The 15,516-nt window shown below is 42.8% G+C and overlaps 3 protein-coding genes across 4 annotated transcripts; all 3 read right to left on the bottom strand.

The window, feature by feature from the left end:
• Positions 1-2,658: 2,658 nt before the first annotated feature.
• Positions 2,659-6,614, bottom strand: LOC115116898 (uncharacterized). Its single transcript, XM_029645369.2, has 4 exons — positions 6,547-6,614; positions 5,808-6,300; positions 3,806-4,246; positions 2,659-3,612 (listed from the first exon to the last, which is right to left on the bottom strand). The coding sequence occupies exons 2-4, from the start codon at positions 6,257-6,259 to the stop codon at positions 3,576-3,578; spliced, it is 930 nt and encodes a 309-aa protein (XP_029501229.2). The 5' UTR covers positions 6,260-6,300; positions 6,547-6,614; the 3' UTR covers positions 2,659-3,575.
• A 358-nt stretch (positions 6,615-6,972) lies between these two features.
• Positions 6,973-11,998, bottom strand: toporsa (topoisomerase I binding, arginine/serine-rich a). Of its 2 annotated transcripts, none has more exons than XM_029644202.2 (2): positions 11,910-11,998; positions 6,973-11,064 (listed from the first exon to the last, which is right to left on the bottom strand). In XM_029644202.2, exon 2 carries the CDS (start codon positions 11,053-11,055, stop codon positions 8,341-8,343), a length of 2,715 nt encoding a protein of 904 aa, XP_029500062.1. In that variant the 5' UTR covers positions 11,056-11,064; positions 11,910-11,998; the 3' UTR covers positions 6,973-8,340. The 2 variants fall into 2 exon arrangements, with proteins under 2 accessions (XP_029500062.1, XP_029500061.1); XM_029644201.2 differs by having other exon boundaries at positions 11,773-11,971.
• Positions 11,999-12,871: 873 nt separating this feature from the next.
• Positions 12,872-15,516, bottom strand: ndufb6 (NADH:ubiquinone oxidoreductase subunit B). Its single transcript, XM_065003764.1, has 4 exons — positions 15,228-15,516; positions 14,755-14,847; positions 14,193-14,237; positions 12,872-13,034 (listed from the first exon to the last, which is right to left on the bottom strand). Exons 1-4 carry the CDS (start codon positions 15,405-15,407, stop codon positions 12,969-12,971), a joined length of 384 nt encoding a protein of 127 aa, XP_064859836.1. The 5' UTR covers positions 15,408-15,516; the 3' UTR covers positions 12,872-12,968.

The following is a 15,516-nucleotide window of genomic DNA, read 5'->3' as shown; positions in this document are numbered from 1 at the left end:
CTTGGTTTGTTCAAGACAACCTGGAACTCGAAACTAGGAAATCTCAGAATTCAGTGCGTTCAAGACAACTGGGAACTAGGAAAAACGCGCTCCAACTGGGAAATAATTTTGAACGGTCACCCAACTCGGAATTAGAAGTCGGAAATTCGGCCATCAACCGATTTTTGTCTAGAAGGGATACAGCTTTTGTCAAAATTCCCTTATCATAGCAGGTTTAGGAGAACTTAAGCAGCAGGTTAATTAACGTAACAGGTTAGGAAAAGTGTTAGGGTTGGGGTTTGCAAAATGCACCCCAATTCTTATTTTTTTAAAGTCAAATTGACAAACTGTATCACATCTAGAAATGACTGCATAGTTTTAGCTCTCCAACTTCTCTGCCCGAAGCTCACTGACATCCCAGTCTGAGCTCGTTTTTTCAGAGTTCTCAATTGTCTTGAACAAACCATGCGAAAAGCATACTCAAAGTCTCTCTCCTCACCTCCTCAAAACACTAACCATTTTCCTAACCTTAACCTCAGTTTCCTAAACTTCTACTTTAATGATACTAACCTGCTGCGTAAATTCATACCACTCAGGAAGGAGACGCGTTCTGTCTCCTAGAGATCAACATAGAGATCAACATACTTTTGTGCGAAAAGTGCAAATCAATCCCAGAACAAGAGCAAAGGACCTTCTGAAGATGCTGGAGGAAACCGGTACAAAAGTATCTATGTCCACAGTAAAACAAGTTCTAGTAAAAGTTCTATATCAACATAACCTGAAAGGCCGCTCAGCAAGGAAGAAGCCACAGCTCCAAAACCGCCATAAAAAAGCCAGACTACGGTTCGCAACTGCACATGGGGACAAAGGTCGTACTTTTTGGAGAAATGTCCTCTGGTCTGATGAAACAAAAATAGAACTGTTTGGCCATAATGACCATCGTTATGTTTGGAGGAAAAAGGGGGAGGCTTGCAAGCCGAAGAACACCATCCCAACCGTGAAGCAGCATCATGTCAGGAATGATGAAAAACTGTTTTTTAAATTTATTTGGCTAAGGTGTATGTAAACTTCCGACATCAACTGTAGGTGTCTGGATAGATAGACTATAAACAATCCTTCCAGACTCACATTAAGCATCTCCAATCCAAAATTAAATCTAGAATCGGCTTCCTATTTCGCAACAAAGTATCCTTATCTAATGCTGCCAAACATAGCCTCGTAAAACTGACTATCCTACCGATCCTTGACTTTGGCGATATCATTTACAAAATAGCATCTATAAGTCTTTTCTAGGTAAAGCCCCGCCTTATCTCAGCTCACTGGTCACCATAGCAGCACCCACCCGTAGCACGCACTCCAGCAGGTATATAATACATGATATGACTCCCACCAGCATTAGTGTGATAATATACTACATTGTATGACTCTGTATCATGCTATATGATGTATGTGTGAAGTCACAGGTTCACAATTTTGAATGTGGTAAAATAAATTGGGATCTTGTTCATTTACATATACACTACATACAGTTGAAGTCGGAAGTTTACATACACCTTAGCCAAATACATTTAAACTCAGTTTTTCACAATTCCTGACATTTAATCCTAGTAAAAATTCCCTGTTTTAGGTCCGTTATGATCACCACTTTATTTTAAGAATGTGAAATGTCAGAATAATAGTAGAGAATCATTTATTTCAGCTTTTATTTCTTTCATCACATTCCCAGTGGGTCAGAAGTTTACATTCACTCAATTAGTATTTGGTAGCATTGCCTTTAAATTGTTTAACTTGGTTCAAACATGTCAGGTGGCCTTCCACAAGCTTGGGTGAATTTTGGCCCATTCCTCCTGACTGAGCTGGTGTAACTGAGTCAGGTTTGTAGGCCTCCTTGCTCCTTCCTGAGCGGTATGGCGGCTGCGGGGTCCCATGGTGTTTATACTTGCGTACCTATTGTTTGTACAGATGAACGTGGTACCTTCAGGCGTTTGGAAATTGCTCCCAAGGATGATCCAGACTTGTGGAGATCTACAATCTTTTTTTCTGAGGTCTTGGCTGATTTCTTTTGATTTTCCCATGATGTCAAGCAAAGAGGCACTGAGTTTGAAGGTAGGTCTTGAAATACATCCACAGGTACACATCCAATTGACTCAAATGATGTCAATTAGCCTATCAGAAGCTTCTAAAGCCATGACATCCTTTTCTGGAATTTTCAAAGCTGTTTAAAGGCACAATCAACTTAGTGTATGTAAACTTCTGACCCACTGGAATTATGATACAGTGAATTATAAGTGAAATAATCTGTCTGTAAACAATTGTTGGAAAAATTACTTGTGTCATGCACAAAAGTAGATGTACTAACCGACTTGCCAAAACTATAGTTGGTTAACAAGAAATTTGTGGAGTGGTTGAAAAACTAGTTTTAATGACTCCAACCTAAGTGTATGTAAACTTCCCACTTCTGTGTATTTCACTGGTCACCGCCAAAGCCAACTCCTCCTTCGGCCGCCTTTCCTTCCAGTTCTCTGCTGCTAATGACTGGAACGAATTGCAAAAATCACTGAAGCTGGAGACTCATATCTCCCTCACTAACTTTAAGTATCAGCTGTCAGAGCAGCTTACCAAGCCCTTAACCAACAGTGCGGTTAAAAAAATAGTTAAGAAAATATTGACCAAATAAACTTAATTGTTATAGATTTATTATAGGAAGATCTATTTTTTTAAACAACATATGGTCATTGATAAACATGTATTATTGACATAAAGGAAATATGATTGATTGTATTTCAAAAATAATTGATATGATAAGGTCATATGATTGATTGCATATAGATTGCCATGTCAAATCGTCATTAGGCCCATTGTGAAATATAGCATCTTCTTCCTATGAGCTCTGGCACCATGGTGTGGAATCTCCACCAACCGGGTGACACTCACTCCTGGCAAGCTCGGCAAATGTTAGGGTTCGTTTCCTTGTTCCTTGTCAATCATTGGTGAAATTAGCATTATGACAATATCTTTAATTAAATCATTCAAAAACCTATATTAATGCAATTGCAGACAGAAGTTGACAATCAGGAACATGTTTCCCAGTAAGTTCTGCATCAAACAAAAAGGTCCCATGTTACTTTATCAAACCCGAAGTCCAGCCTTTAGTGATGTCACTGACTACGTCATAACCTTTTACTCATGAGAACAAACCCATGCCTACAAAGCTATATATACAATCCTTTTAGTGTGTTATCTAAAAGCTTAGCAGTAAATTTGTCCAAGTTGATTTATAGTGGAATGTCTGACTAGTCTTATCTCCTACACTCCCCTGCAGAGTTCTGTCTCAGAGGGGTCTCTTTATATAAATAAATAAATAAATAAAAGAGAGAGCATTAAAATCTCAATGTGTAAATATATTGTTAATCGGTAGTCTAGGACCCTATAAATGTCTCATAACCCCTCCCCTTCTATTAATACAACATTAGCATAATCAATTATTGTAATACATAAATCATTTGGTACAGCCCCAATCATGACCCCTAGGTGAACCCGACACCATCCTCTTCTGATGACCATGAGTTGATGCTCCCTCTGAATGCAGAACACCATCAGTTTTGCAGTGGATTGTTCAACCATGGGTTTACACTGGGGAAAGAGAATTCAATACAAAATGTCTCAATCAAAACCTGCATAAAGAGAGGTAAGCATAGCGTATGTGCTGGTATCAATAACTCTTTCAAGCCTTTCTTGGAAAATTATTAATGATTGCTTTATGTCTGCAAGCATAGTACTACTTTTGTCTAGTTGTTATAGGTGAATGTGGCTCAATATCACTTACTTCTTTAAGTTGGGCACTTTCAGCATTGCCAACACTTTGATTCTCTTTGGGTCGTAGACACAGTCCTCCTCTTGGTTGCTCGGCACCATGCCAACATTAGGTGGAACCCAGGCAGTGTCAAAGCCATGCTCAGTGTGCCAGGTCTTCTGCATGGGGTGTCTCTGCCTTTTTATCACCTTAACTCTGCCTACATCCACCTTTACTTTCAGAACCATCCTATCAGAGTCAGGAATGGTCATCAATGGGGTGTTGAGGGGGTATCTAATGACTTTTCGGATGTCTCGACTGAGGTAAACACCGGCACCAAGCATCCCATCTTTGGAAGGTTTGAATCCATTTCTCTGTATATCCACAGCAATCTGTTTTGATGTTCCATGATACATCACGTAGACGTGGCTGTCCTCAGGGGAGACTCCACTCTGAAGATGATCATACTGAGATCTGTAAGACAGGGAGACCATTTTGTATAAAGTATATTGGATTCAGTAGGCCTATGTACATTATTTCAAATTCTAAGATATTTTATCTTTAAAGGGATAATCCACCCACAGAAATAAAAATTATGAAACTCATGTCAATTTGGTGAAAGCCTATGTTTTATCAGTGGGTTAAAAAAAAAATCTAAGTGGTCCTTCTGTGATATCAGGAAATCGTGTAGGAACGCATCATTTGGTTCTCCTCACTGCAGATAGACACTATAACATTTCATAACGCTTTTAAAACAATTACCTGCACTCCAGATCACCAAATTAGCCTATAGATGATATGGCATACTAGTCTATATCCTCATGACAAAGTATATAATTCACTTAGATGTGCTCAATCTAAAAAGTGTACCAAATTATTTAACTCAAGTTTCTTCTGCGTCAACGTACTCTGCACTGCTCTGGACAGAAATGAACTGCAAATTGAACTGGGTGAGAGACTCCTAAATTAACAGTGCAGTTTGTTTTGGCGATTTTTTTACAGCTAGCTACATTACACGCTGATATTGACTTTCGTATGATCACAGATAGAAGAATGAGCCAGATATTTCACTGGATGTATACATGCTCTGGAGTGGCGCAGTGGTCTACGACTGCATCTCAGTGCAAAAGGCATCACTACAGTCCCTGGTTTGATTCCAGGTTGTATCACATGTGTGATTGGGAGTCCAATAGGGCGGTGCACAATTGGCCCAGCGTCGTCCGGGTTTGGCTGTAATTGTAAATAATAATTTGTGCTTAACTGACTTGCTTAGTTAATAAAGGTTCAAAAACAAATGTGAAGCGTTCGGTTGGTTTCCACTCACTGCCAAATATGGTGGAGAGGAAGCCCAGTCCCCGGCAGTGGGATAAGATTGAGTGAGATGGATTTTGGACGACATTCTACACATTTTCTCATCGATTAAACATTTCAACCCAATACAGTTTACTGTTTCCAAAGCTACACCCTGTAACAACATAGTGGACTAAGTTTAGTAGACTTTACCTTTTGCCGAAGTTTCGAAAATATTTAGGAGCGAAAGGGCGAATTTAGTTATTGCACACGGACACTTCAGAGTAGGCGTTCCCTAATGTAAATATGCAAATAAATTCTAGAACGCCCTTAGGAAATCGCTAGCTCGTGCTTGGCTCTGCTCACCTTGATTTTTCTGCCCACTATGATTCGTTTGCTTCCATTGGAAACGACAGGCTCTGGTCTATCTTGGGTTAGTTTTACAACCCTTTGGTAGTATTGTGTGTAGCGACGTTTTCTAGCTAGCCAGCTGCTCAAAGAAATAGCATTGCACGGTGGATTTTGTAGTTGACTTGAGCTGCAACGGATTTCTACAACGATTTTCATATGTTGCTACCAACCTTGTTATAACGACAAAATGAAACATTTGTGCACAAAAAAAATTACTGTTTTCACATATTAGTGTTATTTATCAGTTTAACACTGTCAATCACAATAATTCATGGGTTGGGGTTGATTATCCCTTTAGGTTTCTTGAAAAGAGTGCAGTCTTTTTCATACTTACAAGTTATCTTCAGTAACCTTCATGACCTCGATGACTTTGATTCTCTTTGGGTCATAGACACAGTCCTCCTCCTGGTTACACAGTACCATGCCAACATTAGGAGGAACCCAGGCAGTGTCAAAGCCATGCACAGTGTGCCATGTCTTCTGCATGGCGTGGTTCTGCTTGTCTATGACCTTAACCCTGCCGACATTCACTCTGACTTTTAGTACTCTTTTCTCAGAGTCAGGAACATCAAGAGGGTATTTACAGGCTTTTCGGATGTCCCGACTAACATAAACACCAGCACCAAGCATTCTATCTGCACTTGATGGTTCGAAGCCGTCCCTCTTAATCAACTCTGCGCCCTCTTTTGAGCAGCCATGAAACATCACATATTCTCTGTGATCTTCAGGATGAGACTTGCTGTCAAGCAAGTTGATGTAGTATGGGGAATCAGGGTTAACATCCATAGTAACCAAACTGCTGTTAAATACACCTCTGCTGAAATTAGCTGTAATATAAGTACATACATTGCAATTACAATTTGTATGTTAACATAATTAAAAATTCCTAAGGCTGAAACTGTTACACTAAATTGTTATGGCTGAATAATATTTCAAAATATGCTGAATTATTACACTAGCATTATAACACGATCATGTAAAGACTTATTTAGTAAGTAAACAGGGGTTGTTTGATAGCCAAGTGTCCAGTAATAAGTTCATGTGTGTCAAATAACAGATGAGACCGTTCTTACCTGCTGCTGCTGACAAATGCAGGAATACTCCGTATGTGTAGGAAACCTAGCGCTTAGGTTTCAATTCCTGACTGCAGGCCAATCTTACCTATTTAGGTTTCGTTTCCTGGTCTACTCTTGCAGTGGCGACCCGTTATTCAAGGAAGGTGAGAGCCACGTTTTAGCAAAAACAAATGTAACCCTCTCACCTGGTTCGAATTTGACTCTCACGATATTACCTTACATAGAATATCTCAACAGCATCGGATGTTAGGTGAGAAGGACATCTCCAATAAGAATCCCTATTGTAAACTATCTAGGGTGATGACAACTAGGGTATTAACTTCAGATGGAATGATTATAGGTTTGCATTGACACCCAGGCAGTGTCAAAGCCATGCATTCAATTCAATTGAAACAGTAAATGACTCCACCAAGACAACATACATAAGGTTCAAGATGTGTATTATTACATTTTCAAAGCACCACATCAAAATAAATAAAAAATAATAAACCCCAATGTTTCATGCACAACCCATGTCCAAATTATCTCAAGCTTACTTAACCCGTTGGGGCGCGTTGGAGCAACAAAAAAAAAAAAGCACCCCACCGTTGTGATTACTCACTACTTATAGATATTCCCTCAGCGAAGTATGGCAGTTCCGTGCAGGTTTTCCTCACATGGTCCACAGCAAGCACAGCTATCAATGCAGACAGTACTCCTTAGCAGTAACCGATATCCCATGGGAACATGAACTCGCCAAGCACTTCTCTGTTTCGCTGCCAGACAATCCCAAAGGATTCACTCCATTGTGCTGTAAAGAAAGCTCTGCTGTTGGGACAGCTTTATGTAGGCCTTAACAGTTTGTGGGCAACACTTGTCACCGTTATAGGGCAATTAATGTATTGTTTAGTGTTGCGTCTTTGCTGGCATGCATCTAAAAACATATATTTTGAGTTTGCCCCACCAAGATTTACATGCTAAAATCGCCACTGTTGTCTTGTCCCAAAAGCTTAGCATCATTTTATCAAATCTCAAATGAAAAGCAACCGTGCCCACTCAGATAAGAAGCATAATCTAATGGGGACATTATGATACTTCTTACTTTCAAGAATTTTGTTATTGCACCACTGGCAAGTTGATGTTCCTTTATCACACTAGAATCATCTTCAGTAACGTGTTAGCATCTTAATTGTAGTAGCATCTGTAAGGTTCTAGAACTCTCATGCCATCCACATGAAAGGATACCCACTCAGGCAGTAACCATTACATATGTGGCCTCCAGCCACTGGCCATTGCTGACTTATTCAGGAGGTCATATCAGCTGTTGATTTCAGTTTTGAAACATTTATTACTATTTACAACTCCACAGTTGTCTTTCCCATTCCCATATTGATTTATTGGCTAGTATTAAGAGCAGTTTTCCATCAGATTACAAGAACAGCAGGTAGACAAGGTGTTTGGTTTCAACACAACGGTACAAGCTACATCAGCTTTATTGCCCATGTTATCCCCGAGAATGATGCATAGAAATGAATGACTGACAAGAAATTAGTTGAAGTATTTTATACAAATACTTTTTCAATGTAGGCCTTTACAGACAGTCACTGTAAATAAGATAAATAAAACCCAATCTTTGACCCCTTTTTATTATTATTATTATTTTTTTTACCTCATACAGCAAATTGGCACATCCCAAATGAAAGAGCACCTTTTGGCAGAACAGTACATATAAAATATCCTACATAGTGAGGTGTAAAACTAACTTTTAAACTTTTCATTTTAAATTAAATGTCTTCCTACCCGAGGCCAGCATTATGATTCTTCCAAAAAATGACTTGTGTTGTCATTTGAAGGGCTATGAGAGTTCGCCTCATCCGCAGAGGCAGATTGGGACAGAACCCCCTCACTATGTGTGGGTGTGTCAGAAGCAGCAGCAACATTTATAGGAGGCTTGGCCTCCAGCACTCCACTGTCCAGACCCACAGGTGGAATTTGCTGTTCCCAGTCTTGTAACATGGACTCCAGCAGGCCAGAATCTGCAGGGTTGCCTGTGGTGGTGGTTGTGCTAGGCGCTAGCACGCTGTTGCTTGTGCTGCTGCTTACCGGGCAGGTGTGGTTAGCATCGTTAGCGCCTGCGGCAGTATGTTGGTCACTGTCGCTGTCTATGGTGATGACAGTGGGCGAGTGTTTCCTGGACCCTGTGCGCTCTTTGCTCCTGTGCCTCTTGCCCTTCTTCTTGTGCTTCTTCTTCTTCTTCTGGTGCTTCCTGGTTTGCTCCGAGGAGCTGCCCTCAAAGATGATCTCCACGCTGAGGCTCCTGCTCCTCTTCCCCCCAGACTTCTCCTTGGACTTCCTGTGACGCTTCTCTTTGCTCTTCTTCTTGTCTTTCACATAGGACGAGGTGGTGGAGGAGGGAGGCTCGTCGAGGGCTTTGGAGGACTGGTCTTTGGGGGCAGGTTCCTCCAGGTGTCTCGATTTGTACTTTCTCTTCCCGCTGGGCTTCTCGTGACGAGACTTCCTGTGAGCGCCGGACGGCGAACAGGTGCTGGAACGACTTCTGGAGCGCCTCTTATCCCGTCGGTGGGAATCAGGACTCTGGCTCGGGGACCTGCAATCGATGTTCCTGTGTGAGCTGGAGTAGTAGGACCTCCTCTCTGTGTAGAGCGTGGCACTGCTGTCCCTCTCACTCTCCCGGCTGTAGTAGTGCCAGTGATAGGAGTGCGACGATGAGTCGTGGCTGCGGCCTGATCGGCTGCTATCTTTATTGTCCCTCGTCTTCTCCCATTTAGTGTGGGAGCGGTCGCGGCTTTGGGAGCGTGACTGCCTCCTGCCTCTGGACAGAGTGCTGTCGCTGTTGATGGAGATAGCCGGGCTCTTGGTCGAGCGGCTGCGGTCGGCGCTCCTGGACCTCCTCCCCCGGTCTCTACTTCTCGACCGTGGCCTCTCTCTAGATCTATCTCGACTGTGACATCTCCTGCCGTCTTTCTCAGTTTGTCCTCTGCTTTTGCTTGCTGACTTACTGGATGATGTCTCACATCTAATTGAGGGTGAGGTGTTACGTCTCTCCTTGGAGCACGATACATCTTGCTTCCTTTCCACCCCCTCTGCCTTCCCAGGACATTGGCCTTGAGAGGAGGCGGGGCTAAGGCTGGTGAAGCGGATGTGTTGAAGCAGCCTGGGCACTTCATCTTTGATCTCCTCCAGAACAGACTCCTCTGAGTCAGAGGACAGCTTGACCAGCTCCGGAGTCCTTTCAGCAAGGGGTTTTACAAAGCCCACGATGATGCAATCCTCATCGCCAGAGGAGGTACACGCCTGTCCATCCTTGTCGGTTTTCACCCAAGCAGAGTCTGCAATCAGGCGAGGGGCCTTTGGCTGTAACACTGCTCCGCACTCCTCCCCCAAACTGCTCTCTGAGTCCGAGTCTCTGATGGATAGCAGCAGGGCCCTGGTGGGTTCTGTTGTGGAGTACGAAGGTCCGGGTGTCTCGTCGTCCCATGTTGACTGGCTCAGGGCGCCCCCGGACATGGGGTCCAGCTCCACAGAATCGCCCTCCTCCTCATCCTCGGAGATGGCAATCACCGAGGAGTTGGAGCTGCTGCCCTCGTCCGAGGACGGCGCAGGGCAGTCGTAGACGGCATGCTGGTCGTAGGCCTCCATGTTGAAGGGTGCTCGGGCGAAGTTGACAAACTCATGCAGGAAGTGATCGGTGCGGGCCTGGAGGAAGGGCTGCAGCTCCTCGTGGATGGCCCGGTCCTCCATGTCATAGCGGGTGATGCGGGACATGATAATGTGCTGCACGATGTTGACCAGGGAGCCGTGAGCGCCGTACAGCACCACCAGCTCTCTCTTCAGCCAGGGCAACAGGCGGTGCAGGCAGGCCGGGTTCTTCTGAAAGAACTCCGCCGAGATGTCCCGGGAACGGCCACCGTCTCGCACGCTCCGCACTCGCACCCCTCGCCGGTAGAGCGCCCGTCTGAACTTGATCATCTCCTGCTCACGGAGGCTGCGCACGGTCCGGCCCTCGCTTTCTGCCCGCCTCCTGGCCGCCAGGCGCGCCATCATGCGGCGGAGGCCTCGGTCCTGTCGAGGAGGGGGGGAAGCCCCCGTTAGGGCCTCGAACATGACCCCGTTGTCGGGGGGAGGGGATGTTCTTCTCTGGTCCTGCCGACGCGCCCCCGTCAGCGTGGTGCGGTAGCGGAACCGTTCCCCTGCGAAACTCCCAAAGGAACCGTTCTCCGTGGGCCGCAGGTCATACTTCTTGAAGTCCTTCTCTGATTGTATACTGTGATAGATAGAGTTGAATGGCTGCTTGCATAGCGGGCACTCGGCTTTGTTCTTGGACCACTCGTGGATGCAGCGGAAGCAGAACTTGTGCAAGCAGAGATCGAGGTAGGCCATGTTGTTGAATCGGTCCAGACAGATGGGGCACTTAGAGTCTGGAGACGCCTCGGCAGACAAAACCTCAGAGGACTTGTCCAGGGCACTCTTCTTGCGTAGCCGTAAGGTCATCTTTGCTGCTGCCATGGTGATAGTCTAGGGAAGAAAATATTGCCTCATGTTAAACAGTGTTTTCAATAAAGAAGGGACACAACACAGCACTGACTTTGTTCAAACTTAATTTTCTGTAATATACTGTCACTAGCTAGGACCATTGGCAGATGCAGAGACAACTCTCATCTACACACCCTTACATATAATTTCAAAGGTATTAATTCAACCTGCAAACAGGGAAGAATTTTGCAAGAGGAGCATCTAAACATTTTGTCATTATCCAATGTGTTACATAATCAGAACACTAATAATAAAGACTGTACAGGGGTCACAGCTGACTGTGTCAGAGCCATTTAGCCACATTGACCATAGATGGCAAAATGACTGTCAACCAATTTCAACAGAATCTTACAATTAGCCCACCTCAGTTGTAAAATTATAATAAAGCCCAATAACTTCCCATGTAATATTATATTACTTGAACGTGTCTTTTACTTGGTAAGGTTAACGTTAGCTAGCTCGATAACTTTAGCAGCTACGTTAGCTGTTCTGACTCATCTAGGGTTGGACAGTGAACACTCATAATGGTTGACTTTGGCCATAATCTCTGACCGATAATCCTGACAAGAAATTATGTATTCATGACATGTTTGTGAGTCTGAATTGTGATAAATGACAGCTTGGGTAAATTAGCAAAACAGCTTTCAGCTAGCCAGCTTTCAGCTAGCCATCTTTCGTCCCTTTGCTTACCAAAAAAAAAGCCGGGGATCGGAGGCAAATGTCTAAGAATCCTGTCGGCGACAACACTCAAGAGCTCTCCTATTATCTTTTCATATTTCACTATTTCCATATGTACTAAAGAGAAGTAAATTAATTTAGTTGTTTACCACACTCTTTGGAGTTGGCCTCCTGTTTCATACCGTGATGTAATGCTACATTTAAATAACGCAAAGGATGATGGTATATTGGAGGGTGTTGACCTTCCGCTTTGGCGTGAAGTACTTTTTTTATGGTCTCGTGCGCCACCTATTGACAGTAACTTTTAACACAGAGGATGAATTAGCCGGAAAGCAACCTAATCTGGACATAGACGACAGTAGTGTACTAATAAACCATAGCCATCCATAATATACAAACATCAAATATGATTATGAGTTTGGTTACACTATTGGTTACTTGTGTCAAATCGTTCGCAAAGCTCTTATTTTAAATGTTTAAACAGAGGGTAGTGCGAACGGCCCAATACATCACTGAGGCCAAGCTTTCTGCCATCCAGGACCACTATTCCAGGAAGGCCCTAAAAATGGTCAGACTCCAGCTACCATAGTCATAGACCGTTCTCTCTGCTACCGCACAGAAAGCAGTACCGGAGCGCCAAGTCTAGGTCCAAGAAGCTTCTAAACAGCTTCTACCCCTAAGCCATAACACTCCTGAACACCTAATCAAATGGCTACCCAGACTTTTTGTATTGACCCCCCTTTTACACCACTGCTACTCTGTTGTTATCATCTATGCATAGTCACTTTAATAACTCTACCTACATATTACCTCAACTAACCAGTGCCCCCACACATTGACTCTGTATCGATACCCCCCTGTATATAGTCTCGCTATTGTTATTTTACTGCTGCTCTTTAATTACTTTGTTACTTTTATTTCTTATTCTTATCTGTATTTTTTTTAAACTGCATTGTTGGTTAAGGGCTCGTAAGTAAGAATTTCACTGTACCCATTGTATTCGGCACATGTGACTAATACATTTTGATTTTAACACTGGATCTGAATTACTCAAATAAATGCAGCACTCTTTCCCCCACATTCTTGTCCAAATATACTTCTCTGACATGTATTAGTATTGTAAATATTATTTAATGACATATACATAAAGTTTTTACAACAGGGCAGGGACAAAAAGACATTGTGTAATTCTTTCAACTATGTCTTCTTCAGTGGTGACCATGGCTCTCTGGGAGGTCTGGAACAACCTCTCCCGTCTCCAAGATGGTGTCGCCCTGAACACAGACAGGGAAAATTAACAGATAATGAAAGAGTCAGTTGCTAGATGTCCCTACTCTTTCATTACAAGGTCTAGGAAAGCTGTCTGGGAATCCAGGGTTTTTGTGGTCCGTTGTAGTTCAGATGGTAGATCATGACTATTGTAACACCAGGGTAGTGGGTTCAATTCCCAGGATTGCCCATATGTAAAATGTATGCACGCATGACTAAGTCGCTTTGGATAAAAGCATCTGCTAAAATACATTATTTTTTTGTTACCATAGTAGGCCACAATTACAGTGCAGTTTATATATAAGCTACACTGCAATTCAGTTCTTTACTGTAAACTGCACCATTGTGTCACATGCATCTGTTAATAAATCTATAAGCAATAAATCACATTTTATTGGTCACATATACACATGGTTAGCAGATGTTACTGCAAATGTAGTGAAATGCTTGTGCTTCTAGTTCCGACAATGCAGCAATATCTAACAAGAAATCAAACAATTCCACAACAAAACCTAATACACACACATCTAAGTCTGATATCCAGTAGTTCTTCCCGACTGTATGTAATAACACTAAGATTTTCTGGGCTAACAAAGAAATAATACATAAAAAACAAAACACGGCAAAGTTTCCTAAGGACTAGAAGTGAGGCGACCCTCTGTCGGCGCCATCTTGTCCAATCATCAATACAAAAGGAAAGGGAGATACCTAGTCAGTTGTTCAACTGAAATGTGTCGTCCGTATTTAACCCAACCCTTCTGCCCACCCACTGGGTACAGATGGCAGTTCAACATCTACTTTTGATTTACATTTGGTTGAGTTGTCAACTAATATGAATTTAATGTGAAATCAACCAAAAATGTCACCCAGTCATTTAGGTTAAAAGTTGGGTGGAAAAAATACAAAATTCCCTTGCGTTAAATGACTTTTGCAAAACCAATTAGTTTTCCATGTTGACATTTGCATTTTTTCGGTTGAAATGACATGGAAACAATGTATGTTTCAACCTGTTTTTGCCCAGTGGACAGTGAATCCACTGTAAGACTAAGAGCCAGTAGTCTGGACTAAAAAGCACTTACAATGGAGATTGTTCATTGTATGTGCTTTTTCATCCAGGACTAGGTTTAATCGTGTTCCTATAACAACACATGAGATGTACTTACAGGGAACAGTCTGGGCTTCAGCTCCACGATGCCATAGGGCTTTTTCTGTGACAAAACACAAGCAGGACAGGTCAATGTTTTAGATTGAATTGAAGACTCTTCTATGACACATGCATGACAACTTTCAATAGAGCAGGTATAGTGAATGAACACCAACAACACAGGGCTAAAAAATGCAATCCACTACTGCATAATAACATTTCATAAATCGGAGCACAATTAACTTTGAACATCCAAGGTCAAACACATTATCAGTCTTCTTGACCATTAGGTCTCAGCCTTTTAAATCAAGACCTGTCTGTCAAGGCAGTAGGTCAAGGGAAAGCATTAGCAATGTTGATTTTTGAGTGACACAGCCTGGCATTTCATGTCTGATTTAGAGCTGGGAGGCCAGGTGTTTTAAATTGAACCAATTAGGCCTGTGAGGTGGTTGGAAGAATCCAGGTGGTGTCTGGTTGGGCCAAAAATCCTCTTACACTCCAGGAACAGGTTTTCAACAACAACATTACTACATGAATGAAAAGACAATATAATTGTTAAGTGTTGAATTGATTGAACTTACAGCAACATGGTACTTCACATAATAATGCACAACCCAGGCAGGGATCAGCAACCGGGTCAAGGCGAACACTCCACCAGTGTAGACTTTGTAGGTCTGGAAAGAGAGCAACACAAAGGGAACGTGTGTCACAAATGTTAACAGGTGTTGTTGAGTTCTTGCTGACAACAGTTATACACTTTTTCGGTACAACTACTAGTTAGCAACATGTCAGTAGCTATGTTACATTCAGGTTGGCAGTGGCACAGGTGACTGGCATCACACCAAGCATGAGAATACTAGTCAATGTGGCTATGGTAACTAGTGACGACCCATGCAACTGGCTAGGCTAGCTAGTAAACAGTAACACCGACGTCTCAAAACAAAAACATAGCACGTAGCTATCACAAATACTAGCTAGTTAGTCATTCTAATCCAATTCACACAGTGTTGTTCGTTGATATAGTACAATGAAATGGCCAAAATAATGAACTCACGTAAAGTCTCCATAGGGTCTTCGGTTCCAGAAAGCTAGCCCAGAATTTTGCCACCGGGCCGTGGGCTGTCTTTGGCAGCACGGGCTCTCTGGGACTGAGCTCTTGGTCCTTCAGCCATTTCCTCCTGAGGTTGGAAATCTGCTCTACGCGGAGCTTTTCGTCTGCTGTGTAACCAGTCATGATTAAGAAGGGCTAGTTCTTATTTTCTTGATATTCAACCTCACTACAATGACACCATGGAGGACGCCGCCATGGAGTGCACAGCCAAAACTCACGAAGAAGAAAACAG

The sequence above is a fragment of the Oncorhynchus nerka genome, linkage group LG18 (genome assembly GCF_034236695.1).
Source record: "Oncorhynchus nerka isolate Pitt River linkage group LG18, Oner_Uvic_2.0, whole genome shotgun sequence".
NCBI classification, from domain to species: Eukaryota; Metazoa; Chordata; class Actinopteri; order Salmoniformes; family Salmonidae; genus Oncorhynchus; species Oncorhynchus nerka.
Note: the sequence above shows the minus strand (reverse complement) of the source record. Positions and strands in the feature narration are given on the sequence as shown.